This window comes from Myxine glutinosa, chromosome 1 (genome assembly GCF_964187855.1).
Source record: "Myxine glutinosa chromosome 1, kmMyxGlut1.1, whole genome shotgun sequence".
NCBI lineage: Eukaryota > Metazoa > Chordata > Myxini > Myxiniformes > Myxinidae > Myxine > Myxine glutinosa.
The window spans coordinates 94,968,288-94,992,160 of record NC_136261.1 but is presented as its reverse complement, the minus strand read 5'-3'; the positions used below and the strand labels follow the sequence as shown (position 1 = coordinate 94,992,160).

At 45.1% G+C, this 23,873-nt stretch overlaps 1 protein-coding gene across 1 annotated transcript in view; it reads right to left on the bottom strand.

The window, feature by feature from the left end:
* LOC137426526 (sister chromatid cohesion protein PDS5 homolog B) overlaps window positions 1-23,873 on the bottom strand; it is a 253,471-nt gene that overhangs the window by 160,955 nt on the left and 68,643 nt on the right. Inside the window, exons 11-14 of the mRNA XM_078774894.1 lie at window positions 21,857-22,005; window positions 16,173-16,321; window positions 10,532-10,645; window positions 1,043-1,124 (exon numbers count right to left, since the gene is read on the bottom strand). Coding sequence (XP_078631020.1) covers window positions 1,043-1,124; window positions 10,532-10,645; window positions 16,173-16,321; window positions 21,857-22,005 — 494 coding nt within the window. The remainder of the gene's footprint in view (window positions 1-1,042; window positions 1,125-10,531; window positions 10,646-16,172; window positions 16,322-21,856; window positions 22,006-23,873) is intronic.

The following is a 23,873-nucleotide window of genomic DNA, read 5'->3' as shown; positions in this document are numbered from 1 at the left end:
TAAAGGGGATTTTTCAGAGTCAGAGAGATCATTTATAAAGATCAGGAATAGGACTGGGTCCAGAACACTGCCATGGAGCACTCCAGCCTAGACAGGGAGAGGTGAAAGGATTCCGTTGAGAGCCACACATTGCCTACGAGAATAGAGGAAGTCAATAATCCATGTGTAGAGTTGGCCATGGATTGCCTTCGGCAGAGAGTTTGGAGAATAAAGCAGAATGCCAGACTGTATCAAAAAGCACGAGATACAGTATGTCCAGAGAGACAGCCCTGATTTCATGTCTGATATCGAGGACCTCCATCCATCATTGGACAAAAACGGGATGAAACTGGTCCCGTGGCTGAGGAGTTGTGTAGCATTGGGATTCTCATGTGTGTACTATGTGCGAATGTCTTTATACAGCTGTGGAGGAACTCTGGGAAGGGTTTGAAACAGCAAAGGACTTATCTTGTGTAGCCCTTTCATTGTTGCTTTATTGCAGCTTTCTTCGGCTAGAAGAGCATGGGAGTGTACAATATGTACAACACTGACCCTTAATGGGACATGAAGCTGATGTCATGTGCATAAATTACATACATGATAATACATATATACCTCCTGGTTGTGTATTGTAAGGAAAAGACCAATTGTGTCCCATTGCAGCCATTTCTGTGTGATTTGTGACCAAGCATCGTCTGCCGCACAAACGACGCATTGTCTGCCTTATTACAGCGTAATTACTATGACAGTTTTGAGGTTGGGAATGAATATGATTATAATCCTTTCTCCAACCTATAGCAACACCTTGACATCACTGTCACTTGGCGTGCGATACTGAGACCCCGAGAAGGCATCATTTTGATATACACACACAACACACAAATATTAATATACACCCCAACTTAGGTATCATCTGCCAATCCTCGGGATCAAATTTATTTTGTGCGCATGACCATTCGTAGATGATCCACATTAATTAATATTGCACTTAAGCACTTAAAATGCATCTTGGAAAATGCTTTGAAACATATTGCCATATGCATAAAAACCTTTTTTTAAATACCTCTGGTTGACTGTGCAGATTGACAAAATCACCGACTATAGTGTGTAGAGAGTGTTGACATTTCCACATCTCGTTAATTGCCCTGCAAAGACAGTGGTTGCACCTCAGTACACATACAGAACAGGAAGACATTAGAGTGTGACCAGTCAGAATGTTAAAGATGACCACAACCTACTGCTATCTTCAACAGGAACTTCATTTCTCCAGTACAAATTTGTCAGGTCGGCAGAAAGTGACAAATATCTTAAATGTGTTCCTAAGCAATTATGTGACATCTGCTTTTGTACACCACTCCTTTCCTATTCCATCTCCAGGCGCTGCATGACGTCATTGCCGGGTGCCGAAGGGGAGTACTCAGTTTTCACTCTATTGGCTTCTTGTTTGTTTTCTTGTTTGTTTTCTTGTTTGTTTGTCTGGGGGACATCTCAGCCATCCTTTGAGATAGAAAGCTGAAACTTGGGCACAATAGTGAGGAAGTGCTTTAGCAAAAAGAGTATTTTTTATTTTTTGATTAATCAATTAATTACTTAATTATAATCGATTTATTAAGTACTTATTTATTTTCTTCCTCATCTGGGCAATGTATCAGGCACCTTTTGAGACAGGAGGCTGATATTTGGACATGACATTGACCAAGTGATTTGGCTGTAAAGGGTATTTTTGATTTATTGATTAATGAATTAATCAATGAATTATTTAATTATCCGATTAATTAATTTATTGATTTTCAAAAAGTTACAGATTCTGATGAAACAGTGGTGGTTTTGGTATGCTTATTCGCCAGATGATTAATAAATTAATTATTTTACCATTACTATTTATTTATTTAAATTCTTAATCACTTATTTATTTTCTTTCTCATCTCGGGCAATAGCTCAGGCACCTTTTACGCTAGGAAGCTGATATTTGGACACCACAGTGACCAAGTGATTTGGCTATGAAGGATATTTTTGATTTATTGATTAATCAATGAATTATGTAATGATTAAACAATTAATCGATTAATTATTAAATTTTTGGATTAATTAATAATTTGATCAATTTTCAAAAACTTACAGCTTCGGATGAAACACTGGTGGTTTAGGTATCATATTAGCCAATTGATTAAGAAATTAATTATTTCATGATTATTATTTATTTATTTTAATTATGCAATTAATCAATCAATTGTTGTATACCTCTCCTTCCCAATACCGTCTCTATGTGCTATACGGCAGCATCGCTGGATGCCGAAGGTGCCTCGGCAATGCCGCGCACTGTAAGATATTGTTACGTTTATGGGGGGTAGTGATACTTAGTCCAGGTAGAGTGCATAGATTTGTGTGCTCCGACTGTCGGGAAGAAGAAGAAACCCCATGTAATAAGTAGGGATCTGGTAGACCGTGTGTCATGTAAGAGCGTATCTTCATCCCCATCAGAGGAGTAAAACCACCTTTAGAGGCCATTTTTCCCCGCAAGCGGGGGTTGGCCTTTTTCGGGCACCGTGGTTGTTGTTGTTTTTTTGGTCCCCTTTTTGAAGCAATGTTTTACGGCCGGATGCCCTTCCTGACGCCAACCCTTTTTGCCGCCTTTAACGACAAACAGGGAATTACCAGTGAACTGGTACTCAATTAGCCGACCTCGGAAGGATGACAGGCTGAGTCAACCCCCCTGGCGTTAATTCAGCAATCGACCGGGATTCGAACCCAGGATCCTAGGATCCTAAGCCGGCACCCGAGCCGCTAGCCCAACACCAGGGTTAGCCCAACCCCATCAGAGGAGTGGAGCTTGTTAATTAGCGAGGGATTATGGGTGATTGAAATAATCATCATTGGCCCAAAAACGCTCACCAAGTCCACCCATAACTTTGCCCTCAACATCGACGGTTTCCCAGTATCCACCTCCCCTCACATCCGGAATCTTGGCATCATCTTTGACCAAACCCTCTCCTTCGACAAATACACTAAACAGATCACAAAGACAGCCTTCTTTCACCTGAAAAACATCGCCCGTCTCCGTCCATCCCTCTCCTCCGTGGCTGCAGAAACCCTCATCCACGCCTTCATCACTTCCCGTCTGGACTACTGCAATAGCCTCCTTTATGGTTCACCCTCAACAATCACCAATAAACTCCAATACATTCAGAACTCCGCTGCCCGTCTACTCACCCATTCCCGGACCCGTGACCACATCACCCCCGTCCTTTACAAGCTTCACTGGCTCCCCATCTCCCAGAGAATCCAGTACAAAATCCTCCTCTTGACCTACAAAGCCCTCCATAACCTGGCCCCATCCTACCTGGCTGACCTCCTCTCCAGACACACTCCCACCCGCAACCTCCGCTCTGCTGGTACCAACCTCCTGACCCCCCCCCCCCCCCCCCATCCGGACCAAATTTAGATCCTGGGGGGACAGGGCCTTCTCCATCGCTGCTCCCACCCTCTGGAACTCGCTACCTCACACCATCAGAGACTCCTCCTCACTCACCACATTCAAAACATCACTCAAGACCCACCTGTTCAACACTGCATTCAACATTTAACCCACAGCATCTAACCCCTGACTATCTCCTCTCCTTCTCCCTCCTTTGTGCTTTGAATATTTCCCTATTGATTCTTCTTTTTTTTGCAATTGTCTTTATGTTTTGCTATGCATTATGTTTTGCACTCTGTCAAAGCGTCTTTGGGCTTCCTGAAAGCGCTATATAAAATAAATGCATTATTATTATTATTATTATTATTGATTCGCTGTGTGTAGTCGCTTCTGTAATATATTCCTTTGTTCCTTTTGACACAGCACCCATACGTAGAGCCAAAATCGCCCATTAAACACACAAATTAAAAACCTACCGGAAGCCAGGCATGAAGCATTGTCATGGATAACAACGACTTGGTGAGCGCAAAGGACAGGCAGCTAGCTAGCTCCGTGGAGACACGCCCAAAGAGCGGTGTTTGGGTGGGGATTTGATTGGCACAGAGGACTGGTAAGATGGAACTCGCTGTGATATTTGTGTGATATTTGATACATGTCAATGTGATATTTCAGTTTTTTCTTTTTAATAAATTTGCAAAACTTTCTAAAACCCTGTTTTCTCTTTGTCATTACGGGGTATTGAGTGTCGATTGATGAGGGAAAAAAAATGAATTTAAACGATTTCAGCATAAGGCTGCAACATAACAAAATGTGAAAGAAGTGAAGGGGTCTGAATACTTTCTGAATGCACTGTATGTATATATATATATATATATATATATATATATATATATATATATATATATATATATATATATATATATACATATATATACATATATATATATACATATATATATATACATATATATATACATATATATATACATATATATATACATATATATACATACATATATACATATATATACATACATATATATATATATATATATATACATATATATATATATACATATATATACATATATATATATATATATATATATATATATATATATATATATATATATATACATACATATATATACATATATACATATATATACATATATATATATATACATATATATACATATATATCTGAATGCACATATATATACATATATATACATATATATATATATATATATATATATACATATATATACATATATATATATATATATATATATATATATATATATATATATATATATATATATATATATATGATATATATACGTATATGTATATATATACATATATATATATATATATGTATGATATATATACGTATATGTATATATATACATATATATATATATATATATATATATGTATGATATATATACGTATATGTATATATATACATATATATATATATATATATATATATATATATATATATATATATATATATATATATATATATATATATATATATATATATATATGAGCTGTGCTACCACGTAATCGGAAGAATGGACGCGACAAAAAGCTGGAATTCGTCCGAGTTTCTTTATTGTCACAAAACAACTCGGGTACTCTGAAAAGCCCGTTTATCGGGCAGCAATATATATACACACATTATCCCGGAGCATTTGCCCGGGAAAGGCGAGAGGGGGCGTGGCCGGGCGTCCCGGACGCGGCCTGGCAAGTTGAGAGCGGGCGTGGCCGGGCGTCCTGGACGAGCCCGGCATGGTGATCGCTCCGCGTCCTTGGAAGGTGCAAGGCGATTGTGTAAACCCAGCGGTAGCCGCTACACACGTCCCCCCAGAATCGACTTGCACCGGCAGGGTCAATTTGAGGGGGGTCCTGATGACCCGGCTGAAGCGACCCCTGGCGGGTCGTGGGGGGGGGTCCGGTGTGGTGGTGGGCGGTTGAGTGGGGGGCACCGTGGACAGGGGGCGGCCTCGCCGCGGCGGAAGGGCCAACGGTGGCGGTTGGTCGATGTCCACGGGCGCCGGCTTGAGGCGGTCCACCGCAATCCTGTCCGACCTGCCGCCGATGTCGATGACGATGACGAACGACTTGTCGTCTCGTCGCAGGACCCGGAAGGGCCCGTCGTACGGCGGCCGGAGTGGCCCCCGATGTGCGTCATGACGCACAAAAACGTACTCCGCTGTGCGAAGCACTGGGGGGACGTAGGACTGGGGGTCACCGTGGTGGGATGTTGGCACGGGGGCAAACCGTCGGGCGGCCTCCTGGAGGTCCGAGCGCTGGTGAGCTGCGGACCAGGGACTGGTAGCGTCGGGCACGAATTCGACCGGGACGCGTAGCGCCTGGCCGTAGACAAGCTCGGCGGTGGATGCCCGGAGGTCCTCCTTGGGGGCCGTGCGGAGGCCCAAAAGGACCCACGGCAGCCGGTCGGCCCAACCGCCGTCTTGAAGGCCAGCCATGAGCGCGGCCTTCATGGAGCGGTGGAATCGCTCGCACAACCCGTTGGCTTGGGGGTGGTAGGCCGTAGTACGGTGGAGCTTGACCCTCAGGTTGCGGGCGACCGCGCCCCACAGCTCGGAGGTGAACTGCGGTCCGCGGTCCGACGAGATGTCCGCCGGTGCGCCGAAGCGAGCGACCCAGGTGGCGATGAAAGCCTGCGCCACGTCGGCGGTGGTGGTGCAGACGAGGGGAACGGCCTCCGGCCACCTGGTGGTCCTGTCCACCACGGTGAGCAGGTGTGTGAACCCCCGTGATGGGGGGAGGGGGCCCACCAGATCCACGTTGACGTGGTCGAAACGTCGTTCGGGCACGGTGAAAGGTGCCAGCGGGGCCTGGGTGTGTCGGTGGACCTTGGCCTGTTGGCAGGCTGTGCAGGTGCTGGTCCAATCGCGGACGTCCCATCGAAGGCCGTGCCAGACGAATCGCGCCGACACCAGCTTCTGGGAAGCTTTCCGGCCCGGGTGGGAAAGGCGTGGAGGGAGGCGAAGATGCGGCATTGCCAGGTAATGGGCATGATGGGGCGAGGCTGGCTTTGGGAGACGTCGCAGAGCAGGACAGTGTCCGCGAAGGGGATGTCGGCCAGGCGGAGGCCCGTGTCCGCCGCCCGGAGGGCTTGCACCGTGGTGTCGGTGGTTTGGTCCGCCGCCATAAGCGCGAAGTCCACGCCGAGGTGGACCGCGTTCGCGCTGGCCCGAGAAAGACAGTCGGCCACGGCGTTGTTTTTGCCGGCGATGTGCCGGATGTCCGTGGTAAACTCCGACACGGCGGAGAGGTGGCGCTGTTGGCGGGCCTACCACGGCTCTGTGACCTTGGCCATTGCGTAAACCAACGGCTTGTGGTCGACGAACGCCGTGAAGGGTCGGCCCTCCAGGAGGTGGCGGAAATGGCGAACGGCCAGGTGTAGACCGAGGAGCTCACGGTCAAACGTGCTATATTTGAGCTCGTTCGGCCGGAGCTGCCGGCTGAAAAAAGCGAGTGGCTGCCAAACCCCGTTCACCCATTGCTCATGTACGGCACCCACCGCGTAGTCGGAGGCATCCGTGGTGAGGGCGATGGGAGCGTTGAGCACCGGGTGAGCGAGCAGTGTTGTGTCGGGGCGAGGGCCCGCTTTGAGCTTTGGAAGGCCGCGTCCATTGCTGCGGACCAGACGATGTCGTGCTTGGCCGGCTTGCCCCGGAGGGCTTCGTAGAGGGGCCGCATGAGTTGAGCAGCGCGGGGCACGAAGCGGTGATAGAAATTCACCATTCCCAGGAATTCCTGCAGGGCCTTTATGGAGCGGGGACGCGGAAACGTGGTGATGGCCTCGACCTTGGTTGGCAGCGGCACGGCCCCGTTATTGGTGATGTGGTGGCCCAAAAAATCAACGGCCGTCATGCCGAAGTGGCATTTGGCCGGGTTGACAATGAGGCCGTGCTCGCTGAGGCGCCCGAACAGTGTTCGGAGGTCTAGGAGGTGCTCGGCCCGGGACGTGCTGGCGACGAGGATGTCGTCCAGGTAAACGAAGAGGAACGGCAGGTCACGCAGCACGCCGTCCATCAAGCGCTGGAACGCCTGAGCCGCATTCTTGAGGCCAAACGGCATCCGTAGGAATTCGAATAAGCCGAACGGTGTGATGACGGCCATTTTAGGGACGTCGGCCGCCCTGACAGGTACCTGGTGATATCCCCGTATGAGATCGATTTTTGAAAAAATTACCCGTCCTGCCAGACGGGCGGAGAAGTCTTGGATGTGCGGGATCGGATACCTGTCGGGGGTGGTAGCGTCGTTAAGGCGGCGGTAGTCGCCACATGGGCACCAGCCGCCCCCTGGTTTTGGGACGATGTGTTGTGGCGAAGCCCACGCGCTATCGAAGCGCCGCACGATGCTGAGGTGTTCCAAAGCGTCGAACTCGGCTTTGGCCACGGCGAGCTTGGCTGGGTCGAGGCGGCGGGCTCTGGCGTAGACCGGCGGGCCCGTGGTTGGTATGTGGTGCTCGATCCCATGTCGTACTGCGACGGCCGAAAACTTCGGCCGCGTGAGGGCCGGGAACTCTATGAGCAGGCGAGCAAACTCGTTCGCCGCCGGGAGGGCGCATGCCAGCTCGGTCGGAGCGGAGCTGCTCAATGTGTATACCAGGGAGCTGAAGGTCTCGGCGTTGTTGAGGCGACGCCGTTGGACGTCCACCAGCAGTCCGTGTGCGCAGAGGAAGTCGGCGCCTAGCAGAGCCATGGGCACGCTGGCGGTTACAAAAGTCCAAGTAAAGCGTTGGCCGCCGAAGCAGAGGGTGACGTTGCGCGGGCCGAAGGTGCGGATGGCCGATCCGTTGGCCGCAACCAAGGAGGGGCCACAAACCGCGGAATGCCTGTCCTGATCGGAGGTGGGTATGACGCTCAGTTGGGCGCCGGTGTCGCACAGGAAGTGCCGTCCGGACGCTTTGTCCATGATGAAAAGTAAGTTGCCCGTGTGGCCGGCGCTCATGGCTGGTAATGAACGCCGGCCCGGCCGTTTCCCGGCCTGCCGAAGGTGCACGGGGGTCGGCATGTCCGGGCCTTCTGTCCGAACCTGGCATGATAGTAACACCACGCTTGGTCAGGTGGAGGCCCCGGTCGTCGTGCTGGAGGTGGTCGGCTCGGCGTTGCGGCCACCAATTGCGACGGCAGTTCAGTCGTCGACCGTGCCGGGTGCTCGGGCGCCATGGGCGTTGCGTCGGACGGCGGTGGGCCCCAAGTCGCTGCTGCAATGCGTTGGCCTGCCGCGGAGATCTTGTCGGCTTCCCTGGCGAGGGCGCGGGGATCCGTGATCGTCGTGCTCGCCAGGGCGAGGCGTACCGGGCTAGGCAGCTGACGGAGGAACAGCTCCCGGAACAGGAATTCCGGAGAGTGCTCGCCGAGCAGCGAAAGCATGTAGTCCATTCGCTCGGACGGGCGCGTGTCGCCGAGCTCAGGCAGGTCTAGCAGGCGCCGTGCGCGTTCCGCCGATGGGAGGGCGAAAGCATCGAGGAGGAGCTTTTTAATCGCGCCGTATTTGTCAGCGGCTGGCGGGCTCTCGAGGAGGCTCAGGGCACGGGCCGCGGTGGCTGAACCGAGCGCTGCTACCACATGGTGGAAGCGGGTGTCGTCGGCCGTGATGCCTCGCAGGGCGAACAGGGAGTCCGCCTGGGCGAACCAAACCGCCGCGTGAGCCTCCCAGAAGGTAGGCAGTTTAAGGGCAACTGCCGTGTCCATGTCGGTAGGTCACCAATGAAGGAGCTGTGCTCCCACGTAATCGGAAGAATGGACGCGACAAAAAGCTGGAATTCGTCCGAGTTTCTTTATTGTCACAAAACAACTCGGGTACTCTGAAAAGCCCGTTTATCGGGCAGCAATATATATACACACATTATCCCGGAGCGTTTGCCCGGGAAAGGCGAGAGGGGGCGTGGCCGGGCGTTCTGGCCGCGTCCTGGCAAGTCGAGGGTGGGCATGCCCGGGCGTCCCGGACGCGGCCTGGCAAGTCAAGAGCAGGCGTGGCCGGGCGTCGCGTCCGAGGCCTGGCAAGTTGAGCGCGGGCCTGCCCGGGCGTCCTGGACGAGCCTGGCATGGTGATCGCTCCGCGTCCTTGGTAGGTGCAAGGCGATTGTGTAAACCCAGCGGTAGCCGCTACACACGTCCCCCCAGAATCGACTTGCACCGGCAGGGTCAATTTGAGGGGGGTCCTGATGACCCGGCTGAAGCGACCCCTGGCGGGTCGTGGGGGGGGGGGGGGGTCCGGTGAGGTGGTGGGCGGTCGAGTGGGGGGCACCGTGGACAGATATATATATATATAGATATATATATATACATACATCTGAAGATTGTCTGCAGTGGTATCTTTACCATGGGCTTCTACGAGTAAACAATAACAAAGGAGAAATTGAATCCAAGTCACAAAATATTTAATACCTTCCAGAATGTGTTGATCAGACGGCTAATAAATTATTCTCGTTCCTAACTATGCTTAAAGGGACACAATTATGAAATTTGTTGAAGACATGTGTCTATGAGGATGGAGAAGATTGTCATAGGGACCGCAAGGCTAACCCCCGCTCTAGCAGGGAAAATGGCCTTAAAATGCATGTTGTTTGTGTTGTTTGTATATGTTTATGAGGATGATCTCCATGACGCATTAGCACAAAAAAAAAATTTGGAAAAATAATATTCCGGATACACACACAACAACAGGCATTTTAAGGCCATTTTCCCTGCAAGAGTTGGGGTTAGTTAGATTCCGGATAATCGACTATTTTCACTTCCGTTATGCAAATGACCTACTTCTGTCGATTCGAACGGTTAAAAGCCTGGCACATCGGCATCTTGAACGCTAGAATAACTTGTGATGAAATGCAGACGTACGTGTCTGTTAATGAGATGTGCACCCATGATGTCACACGAATAGACAGAAGTAGCTTATTTGCACAAGGGAAGTGAAAATAGTCCAATTTTAAAACACGATTATCCTGGCTTACTATTCTCCCAGAAAAAATATTTTGTGCAATTGGGTCAGGGATATCATCCTCTAAAACATATCTCTTCAACAATTTTCATGATTGTCTCCCTTTAAATGATGTTATCCTACAAAGGACTTGGTGAAAGGACTCACTTGATTGCATTGTCATCAAACATGCTGTATGCTTTGTGCAAGCTTTTCATCCTTGGTTTCACCTCCTGATTGCAGGGAACAATGTACTCTGTAAACAGCCTCTCCAGCACCACTCTGATGGATCAAGATCACAGAAGCCTGAATTCAAGAATAATTCATGTGAAAACAATAGTAGTAAAATGTAAACCAATAATAACAATGTTAAAACCTAAAAATTGTCATAAGTTTCCACCTTGTTTTTCAAATGTGAAAAATTACACCTTATTTAGCTGCACAATAAATGTATAGTTCTGAATGGACATTTTCCTAATGCAATCAATATATTATAATGGAGCAAGTGTAGTATAGTGTATGTACAGTCGTGGTTAAAAATATTGGCACCCTTGCACTTTTTACAAATAACTCACAATACTCTCCAACAATAAGTTGAAATTGACAAAAGTATTTGGTGTCCACAATTCTTTATTTCACTGTTAATATTACAGAACCTTTGTTTTTGATTCAGATCTTAATATATCCTTTTAAATCAGAATATATAAAACGAAATGGCATTGAAAAAATTATTGACATCCTCGACTTAATATTTGGTAGCACAACCTTTGGACAAAATAACTGCAGTCAAGCGCTTCCTCTATCCATGAATGAGCTTCCTACAGCTCTCCACTGGCAGTTTGGCCCACTCTTCTTGTGCAAACTGCTCCAGTTCTCCCAGATTTGAAGGGTGCCTTCTCCCAGCTGCTGTTTTCAGATCTCCCAAACAGCTGCTCAATGGGATTTCTATCTGGACTCATTGCTGGCCACTTCAGGACAATCCAGCGTTTTGTCTTGAACCATTCCTGGGTGTTTTTTGAAGTGTGGTTGGGGTCATTGTCCTGCTGCAAGACCCATGACCTTCGACAGAAACCCACATTTCTGACACTGTGTTGAACATGACACTCCAAAATGCCTTCTTAATCTCCAGATTTCATGATACCATGCACACATTCAAGGTGCCCAGTGCCAGAGGCAGCACAGCAACCCCAAAACATCACTGAACCTCCTCCATGCTTGAGTGTAGGGAAGGTGTTCTTTTCTTTGAAGGCTTCATTTTGTTTTTTGTAAACATAGAGATGATGTGCTTCACCATAAGCTCTAATTTGGTCTCATCTGTCCACAGCACATTCTCCCAGGAGGATTTTGGCTTGTTCAGGTGTGTTTTGGAAAACTACAGTCGGGCTTTCTTATGACTCTCTCTCAGCAGTGGGGTCCTCCTGGGTTTCCCACCATAGAACCCCCTTTCATTGAGTTGGCGACGGATGGTGCAAGTTGAAACTGTCATACCTTGTGTCTGAAGGTCTGCTTGAATCTGTTTGGAAGTTGATCGAGGTGCTTTCTCCACCATTCGAACAAACCCTCACTGCAATCTTTGATCAAGTTTTCTATTGAGGCCACGTCCAGGGAGGTTGGCGCCAGTGCCATAAACGTCATGATAACATTGCGTACGGTGTACACAGGAACATGCAGGTCTCTGGAGATGGATTTGTAGCCTTGAGATTGTCCATGCTTGGCTACAATCCTGTGTCTGACCTCCTCAGACAATTCTCTGGTTTTCTTTATTTTCACCATGCTCATTGCAGTATACACAGTGACACAAAACAGCAGAATGACTCCTTTTCTCTATTCAAACTGATTGAATGAGTAATTTTTATATTTCAGGCACCAGCAACTCACCACAAGTGAGTTGAATGTCAAAGTAAAGGAGAATCACCTGCTTGAAATCTAATTACAGACTTGGCATTTAATATGGATTTTTTTTTTGTGGGGGTGAACTTACTTTTCAAGATGACCTAGAACCAAAAGTTCATTGGAATTATGTTGAAATTATTCTAGATTTTGTTAATGTGACCTTTAAAAGAAACAAAAACTACATTTGACATTTCGAAGCAAATAAATTGATCCTTGAAAGTGATGTAAACTGATATCGAACTCAATTCACGGACAGTACTGTGTTAAACTTCTGTACGTTTTCCAGAAGTATCTCTTTATTTTGCACATTAGCCAAAAAGAATTTCAACAAAAACACAAGCTAAATCATGACTGGGATTACAGACAGTAAAATTACAGTTCAGTACTTCGTGTAACCCCCACGAGCATTCAGGAGAGCACGTACACGTCGAGGCATGCTGTTCACGAGATTTGCCAAGGTTTGGACATGAATCGCTTGCTATGCAGTGACAATAGTCTGCTGCAATTCACGCACAGAGGTAGGCTGCTGGTCCGAGTTGTTGCTTTGACGCGTTAATTCTGCCCACAAGTTCTCTATCGGATTCAGATCCGGGGACATGGCAGGCCACTCAATATGCTCTACACCACGGTCAGCAAGAAAGTGTTGGATCATGCGAGCACGATGAGGCCGTGCATTGTCATCTTGAAAGACAACGTTTCCTCGAAAGGCTGCACGAGCAAATGGAAGCAATGTTTCTTCCAGAATGACCCTGTACTTGAACTGGTTCAGGTTTCCATTCAGAACAACCAGGTTAGTTTTGCCCCCTGCATGAAAAGCAGCCCAAACGGTCACCCCACCACCTCCAGCTTGGACTCTTGGCACGATACAATCTTCGTTGTGGGCTTCATGCACTTGTCTGCGCACTCGGACGCGACCATCTTGACGATAGACCAGAAATCTAGACTCGTCACTGAAGGTCACGTGATTCCAGTGTCCTGGCTGCCATTGACGGTGCTCTCTGGCCCACTGCAATCGGCGCTGGCTGTGTTGTCTGGTCAGGCATGGCTTTCTCAGGGGACGCCTGGCACGATAGCCTGCTTGAACCAGTCGTTGGTTGACTAGCCTTCTCGATACAGGCACATTTGTCAGTTGCTGCCACTCAGCCCTAAGCCGATTAGCTGACTTGGTACGGCCATTGCAGACTAACCGGTGCAGCTGGCGATCATCTCTCCTTGTGGTTCTGCGTGGACGTCCTGGCCTCGGTATTGGAGTAGGGACACCCCTCTGAGCATTTCGTTTCAGGATATTTGACACCTGACCTTGAGTGATGCCATACTGCCGAGCAATAGCACGCTGTTTCATGCCAGAATTTCGTAAAGCCACCACTCCATGACAAACAGCATTGTCAATTGACGGACCATCTCCAGAGGAAGCGGCAATAACTTTTATAGACGTGCAGCAGTTGTTTTCCACTAATACAGAACGTAACAACCCTTATATACCCGATTGTGAAGCCAATCGTCAAATGCACCTGTCCTTACATTTTGTCACGCCACCTGTGATATAATCCTGTTATTGACTTCTTGCTGCGAAAGACAATCAGTGACATGGTTCTTTCAACAAAAACATCACCGAAGGGTAAAATAAACTCACCAGATTGATATACTGAGTTCAGAAAGTAAACCCAAGTCAAGAAAAAATATATATTCCATATTAAATGCCAAGTCTGTATTTCTAACAACTTCTAAAAGGTGCCAATAATATTGTCTGGGCCATTTTAGGATTTATGTGTGGAATAAGCTAAGATTTAGTAATTTTTTTAGCTTTTTTTTTTGTTCCACTGCAAACCAAAGAAATACATATGTGGATACCAAAATATTTTTTTATTTCAACAATTTTTTGGAAGAAATGGTGCATTATTTTAAAAAAGTGCAAAGATGCCAATATTTTTGGCCACGACTGTATGTATTATGTATGTTGTACCGTATTGTTATGGGTTCCACCAGTCTGAGACACAAGGGAACTTCTCGGACCCACTTCCTGACCTAAGACCCTTAAGCTGACGAGCCGCAGATAAATCTGTGGCATGACGAGTTGCAAATCAATCCCAGATGTCGTCTGAGATGATTAATTTAGGAAGAATCCTCGCTTCCCAATCCCGCATTACCTTCCGGCAAATTAATCACCCCAGATAAGGACCGTGCATCCCAGCGCTCCACTATTACCATTCAGATCAGCCAAGCGATACAGTTAGTGGATACAGTAACGCTGGCTAATGCGAACTAAAATGAAACTGCGGAGCAGAACTCCCGTCTACTCTTTACACACACTGTCCAACCAATGGAAGAAAAGATGATCAGGCAGGTTGGAAACAGTTTATAAAAGATTTGGCAAAGGACATGTATTTACAGGCAAACGCAGGTATTTACAAAGCAAAAACAGTATCACAAAGAAAGATCTTACCCCTAACCCATAAGCCCCTTAGTCAGTCATCTTAATACGAATCTACACACATATGCACCTCAATTATTCAGGGAGAGGGAGAAAAGAAAGGCTGATAGACATAAAAGCGAAGTAGGTGGTGTATGCTGTCAACCCCAGCCTCACCCTTACGTGAGCTGCACAGCTCACATGGTAACGAATAGGGTGTGTGGTGCAGGTGAGTACGAAGTGCAGGTGGGAGGTACAGTGCATGTGGGTGCATGCAATGCAGGTTTTGAAAAGACCTGTTATGGGCTTGGTTGCCATCTGCAATCCCAGGTGAGTCAATGAGGTGTGTGCGCTGGAAGATGCAAGGGTGTAGGATGCGTATGTAAGACGTGTATGGAAAGAAGTCAGTTCTGGGGAGAATCACTGTTGATCCTTTCTTTGCTCGAGAGTTTATGGTTGGTTTTACAAGACGCATATAAAGAGGTACTGTCCGTGGGGAGGTGACGACCACGCCTGCAAGCCAATCCACCTGTTGTTCTGTGCTCATCATGTTACGTTGTCCAGCCATGGCGCTTGGTGTGGTTCACCCTGAAGCTGCTCTTGAACCAATTCTACTTGAGCTTCTCTCTCCCCTCCACAGAACTGGTCCACCAAGGATTTTATTACCCTCCCTTCTTTCGCCTCTCATGTCCGCTTTGCGTAATCCAGCCACACTGATTGGATGGTGCTTTGGGATCCAGTCATCATGATTGGTTGCAGAGATGTGATATGTGAAGCTGCTGGTACAACTCCAGCAGCGCTGGTGGTTTGGCAGCACAGTGATAAGAAAGCTGGCAGCACTGGCGGCCAGGCTCTGCTGTGTTAAACGTGTTGGCGGTTGCTATTGAGGTGCTACTGAATGGATTTGTATGGTTTGCGGTGTGTTTTTTGGAGTGAATATGGTACATGGTTAGAATCTGTAGAGAGTCGAGAAGTGTTTGAGAATGGAGTTTGAGAACGAGTGTTTGAGAATAAGGTATGAGAATGGAGATGGAGAACGAGGAAGAGAACAATTTGGATAGTTGTAACTACATTCACAACTTATCTTCCCCTTCCACCAATGTGAGGTTGTTATGATCATAAAGATAATAACATGATACACCTGGCAGCTCCTGTCGGGAGCGGGTGCTTCTCGTCCATTAAATAAATCAAAATGTGTGATGAAACACTCCAGATTGTGTAAGGCAAGAAATGCAATATGTTTTATATGTGAAAAAAAAGGAGTAAGCGATTACTAAAAGGATTAGGAAAAGTGAGAATAAAACTGGATAAGAGGAAGAAGTCGGAAAATTATCACAGGTGCATATAAAAACACAAAGGATCAATGATAACCCAAGAATAACAATTGAGCAAGAAAAGTACAACATGCACGTACAAAAGCAGCACTGACAATGGTAAATGGTCAGATTTTACAATTAAAATTCTCGTTTCAGGCACACAATATTAATTTCTTATGTACACCCTTACCTGTCCTCCATGATGTTTTGATAATAGCAATGCAATGTTCGCTCAGCCAACCAGAAGAACTGGGACCTATCCTCTTCGCTTTCCATCCAATACTGGATGTGATGATACACCTTAGCCAGGCCGGTAAATGCCGCATGACGTATTGAACTCTAAAGAAAACAGAGAGCATGAAGCACAGTTTAAATCTGATTTGTGGCTTATCTTTGTTTCTATAACTTATGAATATATGCATGATAAAACAAACAAGTCAGGAGACGACGATGGTTCACGAGCGAGCGGTATTCAATGACAAAGGACGGACTATAACCGAAACAGGCTTGGACATGCCAGGCCCGGAAATGTCAAAACCAAGGTTACTGACCTTGAAATGAGATAGAAAATAATGTATAATCAGTTATGAGGTTAGCTACACAATACCGAAAAGTCGGTGAGAAATGAAATGAAAAAAATAATAATAAAAAAAATGAAAAAATTAAAAAATTAAAAATGAAAAATGAAAAATCGAGCTCCGTGGGGCTAGATTCCACCGACACATGACATTGGCCTAACCAAATACCGAAACCCCTGTCAGATTCCACCAACTCCTTCGGAGAAGATGTAGCTTGAACTCGATTACCCCCTAAAAAGACATCTTTTTCGGGTGTGGCTCCGCCCACAATGGGCACAATACGCCCACTCTAGGCAGGACACAACTAGATCATGATATCAACCTCCCACCCAAGTTTCATCAAGATCGGATGATATCATCGGGTAGTTATGCTGCGGACAGACAGACACACAGACACACAGACAGACGCACACACATGACGAATATACTGGTCAATTGATAACTCGTGAACCAATACATACCTGGCATGCCACCCACGTATGTGGGTATTTAAGGAGATAATGCAATAAAAGTTGGTCAGCAAGATCCAAGATCTATTGCAAGATTGCAATAAAAAAGATTTTACAATTTTTTATGTACTAAAATATGCAAGGGAGGATGAATGTAATATTGCACCTTTTGTGACATTACAATCAGGCAAATGTGGTCCAGGAGCAAGGCCTGTGAAAAAGGTCTCACTCAACCCACACCACGTACAAGGCTTGGTGGCACATTCTGTTAGGGCAAACTCTTCTGGAACATTTTTCTAGGGTAGGTGTCACTCCAGATTGTGGTATAACATTTTTTTAGGGTAGGTGTCACTCCAGATTGTGGTATAACATTTTTCTAGGGTAGGTGTCACTCCAGATTGTGGTATAACATTTTTCTAGGGTAGGTGTCACTCCAGATTGTGGTATAACATTTTTCTAGGGTAGGTGTCACTCCAGATTGTGGTATAATTTTTTTTTAGGGTAGGTGTCACTCCAGATTGTGGTATAACATTTTTCTAGGGTAGGTGTCACTCCAGATTGTGGTATAACATTTTTCTAGGGTAGGTGTCACTCCAGATTGTGGTATAACATTTTTTTAGGGTAGGTGTCACTCCAGATTGTGGTATAACATTTTTCTAGGGTAGGTGTCACTCCAGATTGTGGTATAACATTTTTCTAGGGTAGGTGTCACTCCAGATTGTGGTATAATTTTTTTTTAGGGTAGGTGTCACTCCAGATTGTGGTATAATTTTTTTTTAGGGTAGGTGTCACTCCAGATTGTGGTATAACATTTTTTTAGGGTAGGTGTCACTCCAGATTGTGGTATAACATTTTTTTAGGGTAGGTGTCACTCCAGATTGTGGTATAACATTTTTCTAGGGTAGGTGTCACTCCAGATTGTGGTATAACATTTTTCGACAGGCTAAAGTCTGTGGTGGGGGTCGGCTCTGAGAAAGTGTCTGAAATGGGGGCGATGATGTCATATTGGTGTTATTTAATACAATTTTTTTTTTTGCAATATTGCTGGCAATCCAACATAACTGAAGTGCAAACTGAACAGAACAATGCAAATAACCATGCTGGTATTGGTCATAAATTAATTGGGTTATTATGGGGCGTCTATCGTGTTAAGGGGTTGGGGTGGGGTGGGTGAGGGATTTTGCTCCAGCCTTCAATTCTATTGTTGCACTTACTTTAACTATATAACACTTTGAATATTACATATCTGATTGTTAATGTCGAATAATTTAGTTGGACAAAGCCTGCAAAGAGCCTATGCCAGGTCCATCGAACTTCCTGGTGATTCTAAGTGCTCTAAACACTGTAACCAGTCTTTAGTCTTTATATACCTTGCCAACAAAATTTTTAACGATTGGATTATGACATCAAGAAGTCAAAGGTCAGAGGTCATGTCAGGTAAAAATGTGATAACTTTAGAATAGCTGAAGGAATTTAAATAAAACTTGGTACAAGTATCATGATGTAAACATCAACTGAGATTTTGGGGTCATGAGGTCAAATGTCAACTTAAGTAAAACTTATTTCGTTACCGTGATAACTGAAGAACGGCTGAAGGGATCCAAGTCAAACTTGGTTCAAGTATGTATAATGATGTAATAATGTGGGTGGAGGCATATCGGTCGACGTCGCGATGTCGAAGATTGCCACTCTAGTTCTGGTATATATATATATATCAATGACTTGTCTGATAAATGTTTCATCCCAGATTGCCATGTATGCCAATGATTCCACACTCTACTGTGTAACCCCTAATTCAAGTAACACTTCTCATAGTGACGTTTGTGCCTCACTAAACAATAATTTGGAGAATGTGTTGAAGTGGGGTCACGATTGGCTGGTAACCTTCAATGCCAAGAAGACTAAATTGCTGTCCTTGTCTCGTTCTAGAGACTGCTCTTTTCCTTCTGTGTATATGGGTCATTGGATCTTATCAAAATCATCAGACCTGTGCCTATTTGGTCTTTAATATCTCCCCTAATCTCAGCTGGAAGAACTATATATCAGGTATTGCAGAGTGCTTCCATGCGAGTTGCTCGTCTCTGTCGAGCCCAGAAATTTCTACCTCCAGATGCTGTCTTCTATTTGTATAAGACAACTATATGCCCACTTATGAAGTACTGTTGCCACATTTAGGCCGAGGCACCAGCCTGTCATCTGTCCTTATTAAACAGGCTCCAGAAGCATGTAGTCAATTTGGTTGGAGTCGAACTCGGCTCTTCTCCACAAACACTTACTCGGCCATAACTAGGTGTAGAACAAAGAGCTATGCAAGTAGCTTTTTTCACATGATGCATCAATTTCGAATTATTTGCCGATTACTTGCTTTCCTTTCAAGAATTATATAAATTTCTACCTCCTTAATCTTTGATCATTCTTCTCTTCTTCTTTTTTCTCTTCTTTTGTATCCCTACACATATACCCCTCAGACTTGTTTAGGACAAACATTTTAAGGATGGGCATGGTGCCTTAAACATTAAATAAAAATGAAACAAGAACAGTGTATTAGAGTACAAACGACATTTACCCACTCTGGCGGTGAGCATTCCCAATTTCACAAATAACTGAACACTCTACTAATATGGCCCTCTGCTATTGTGGCCCATACACCCATATCATTGAATGAATTCATTCATTCATATATACACCCATATCATTCATGCACCCTATTATGTCACATAGTATCTTGGCATGGGTTATGTACGTCATAAATTTAATTATTCACTCATATCGAGCTGTGGATCAGATATATGAAGTTTCAGATTTTTGGATAAGGATTTCAATTCAACCATTTATGGCTGGATGATTGATGTTGATAAGACACACACACACACACACACACACACACACACACACACACACACACACACACACACACACACACACACACACACACACACACACACACACACACACACAAAATATATATATCCCCTCCTGTTGGAAGAGGGGAGGCCAAAGTAAACTTTTATATCAAGTTTTTCTTCAGTCAACATCAATCAACAACTTGAAACATTCTTCGGAATACTCTTTCAAATAATCTTACTATAATTCACCTAATGTCCGTCTGTCCATTCCCAGGTACCGCAAAAACGGCTGAATCGATCGCAACGATATTTTGGGTGGGTATTCCTGGGACCCCTGGGAGTAAAATAGGCTATATTGTTTTTCCAAGTTTCCAATTTTCCAGTTTTTCCAAACACGATGGAATAATATTTACCGATATGAAGTCATGTGGCTTTTTTTTTTTTTTTTTTTGTATACAAGATCGAGGCTCGTGAAAGAGTGAACATTAATCACACAAAAAGTCAAACCGACACATAAAACACAAAATAAGGGAAGTGGTAGACAAGATGGGGAGAGAGAGGGGGAAGGACACAAACACAACATTTGAGAGCAGGGACATCGAGAGAACTGTGGGAGGGAGAGGGCTTGAGGGGAGGTGGGAGAGGTATAAAACATATGGACACTGCAAGGACTTCCAGGAAAGAAGTTGGAATTTCAAAAAAGTGTATTTGGGGTGAATTAGCGGGGGTAGAAAAGATCCAGGTTTTGGATGGGGGAAGATAAGAGATGGTGGTGAACAGCTGTTTTAAAGACCTGGAGTGAGGAGTGGGATTGAAGAGAGTGGGGGAGTTTGTTCCAGAGGCGGGAGAAAAGGGGAATGAAAGAGTGAAGGTGAGCAGAGAGCCTAGATTTTGGCAGTTTAACCATAAGAGGGTTACTGGCAGATCTTGTGCGACCTGTAGGAATATTTGGGGGACAGAGCCCAGAGAGAGCTGGGGGAGCAAGGCCGGAGAGGAGTCGGTAGAAGACAGAAAGACCACCAAACTGCCTGCGGTGAGTGAGTGAAAGGCCCTCAGAGTTAGCTTCATCGCGGGAGATTCCAATGATTCTGAAAGCTTTGGTTTCAACAGCGTGAAGCCGAGCTAGGTGTGAGGCAGGAGCACCGGCCCAGAGGGGGTAACAGTATTCCATTGAGCTGCGGATGAAAGCCTTGTATGTGGTGAGGAGCTCAGGTGTGCCAAGGAAGGACTTCGCACGACGGAGGATGCCCAGTCGGCGACTGGCTTTGGCAGCCAGCTTGGAAATGTGGTTTTCCCAAGAAAGAAATTGAAATTTAATTGAAATTCTACAAATATTGTTTAGATTCTGATGACAATTATGAAACTGCCGCGAATGCGGAAGTGGACAGATGCCGGCATTGCGCGGCTTTGATAATATCCAAATACAACCGTCATTCATTCGTAATGTTAAATCGTTAAATGTTAATCATGGTAATCGTTTTGTTAAAGTATCAATGGATGATTGGAATTGAGTGAATACAATTACGGTTTTGAATTCGTAATTGTGTTCACCCAACCGTACAGAACTTCACATCAGGATATAAATATTTGTTGATGTCACGAATGTTGTTAAAAGTTTATTTTTTATATTAATGTTATTTAATTTGTGATTGGAGTTATGCTGTTTGGAATGAAAAAAAGAGATATCGAGTTCAAGTGAATGATGGAATGCTGTGCTGATTTCTACTTTCTACACGTGAATTTGTGTATCGCCATATGCAGATTTGCCATTAACTGAGTATGGAACAAACATACCCGTTTGTTTGCGAACAGGTCCGTTTTTCGTGGAAGTCCTTCACTAACTTGCTGTCCATGTCTGACGTGTGACTGAAGGTGCTACAGTAATGTGGAATTTATTGGTTTCATGCTTTAGCATTCGCCGTTTCTGCATTTTCTGTTTGCTTCTGGCCTCCCACCCATGCGTAGCATGGGTACCTCACTGGTTATAATAATTGCATGTACCTTTTTATCCAGCGTGAAGTCACTCATGACATGCAGCAGCTGTTGTGCTTGTTGCAAGTGGGGCTGCTCCCACACTGCACAGGCGATAGCTTCACACACCGCTAGTCGCACGGTCATATCTGCATCATGGGAACAAGTCTCCAGAAGGGCTGTTAACACATACATGCCAACAGGTGTACATTCAACATCACAATTAATGTTACATAAATTTAAGAAATTTAAACTTTAATAACACAAGTTAATTTTGCTGCCTGCGTTTTTCAAACCAAAGTTCTTAACATTGTGTTTCAGTCAATATGGATTTCAATATATACTGTATTCAGATGTTGCATATCTGCTTGCACAAGGGAATTTGGCATTACATCATGATGTGCTGTGGATTCCCCTTTCAAGCTGCCTCCAACGGTAAGTGATCAGAAATGGTGACCATTATTATTCCGTTTCAGAAATAAATATTATGCATTTGTTTAACTTTTCAATGATTGACAATCAAAAGGCAAAAGAAGATATCAACTAGAATCTAGATAGACCAACAGAAAAAATTTCCCGTGCAATGTAAAAAAAAAATACACAAAACTAGAATGGCACTCGGTAGAGAGCATACCTCCCGGCCAGACTGAACAGTTTATGTTTTCTATCCACTGATAGGCCGGATCTGGATTCAGAAATAAACCAAAATCGAATCAGCTTGTTCTTGTCACTTACCCAACTCATCCACCATGTTTTGTCATAATTCGTCCACAACTTTTTGTGATATCATGATATCATGCTACATACGGATTTTGGCCCTATCAATCAATGGTGAAGAATCACCAAAAAAAAAAAGAAAAAAAAAATTCTCATCCGGATCCGGATTCGAATCTACACGAAAATCGAATCGATTCGTCGTCACACACCCAACTTGTCCACCATGTTTCATTCGAATCTGTGCACAACTTTTTGAGATATATTGCTTACTATCGTTTTTTGCTCTATCTCTCAACGGTGAAGCAACAACACAACAACATGCATTTTAAGGCCATTTTCCCTGCTAGAGCGGGGGTTAGCCTTACGGTCCCCATGACAATCTTCTCCATTTTGCTCTATTTTCTGCATCTCTCCTTGTTAACCCCCTTGCCCGCATTTCTTCTTCCACCATCTTTAGCCAAGTCTTTCTCGGTTTTTCCCGTCCTCTACTTCCTTCTACATTCATTTCCATCACTCTTCTCAACCAGTCACTTTCATCCTTCCTCAACACATGACCAAACCATCTCAACCTGTTCCTCTTCACAGCATCCATCACAGGCTCTATTCCCATCATCTTTCGCAATTCATCATTTGTCTTCCTCTCAACGATACTCCACACATCCACCGAACCATTCGCATTTCCACCCTTTCCAGCCTTCATTGCTGCTCCACGTTCATTACCCATGTCTCGCTCGCATAAATCATAACACTTCTCACACATGCAGCATACACCTTTCCCTTCAGCTTCAACGACACTCCCCTCCTCATCAGCACGCCACTCAGTTCACGAAAGTTCTCAACTGTGAAGAATCACTTACAAATTCTCATATCCAGATCCAGATCCGGATCTTCACCAAATTCCAATCATTTCATCCTAGTCACATACCCAACCTCTATCAAATTTCGTCCAAATCCGTCTACAACTTTTTGAGATATCTTGTTGACAGACAAACAAACAAAGACACAGCCAGAAGGGGGTGAAAACATAACTTCCATCCACCTTTGGTGGCTGAGGAAATGATACTGCCATGTACCCTAGCTATATAATGATCAGCCAACATGTGCCTTGATGTATTCCTCAGTTTACCAGTGAATATCCAGAATTTGCACGTGCATACTGTGCACTGCAAGCACAAATTACCATGCCCGTGTACCGAGTCGCGGGAGAGTGCTACACAGGGTACTGAGCAAATTGCAATGCAACATGATTCAGTTAATCATCCCAACAGTGAAAAACATTAATTTGTATTGACGTCTAAACGTCATAAACGTGATGCCACATCTTTCCACA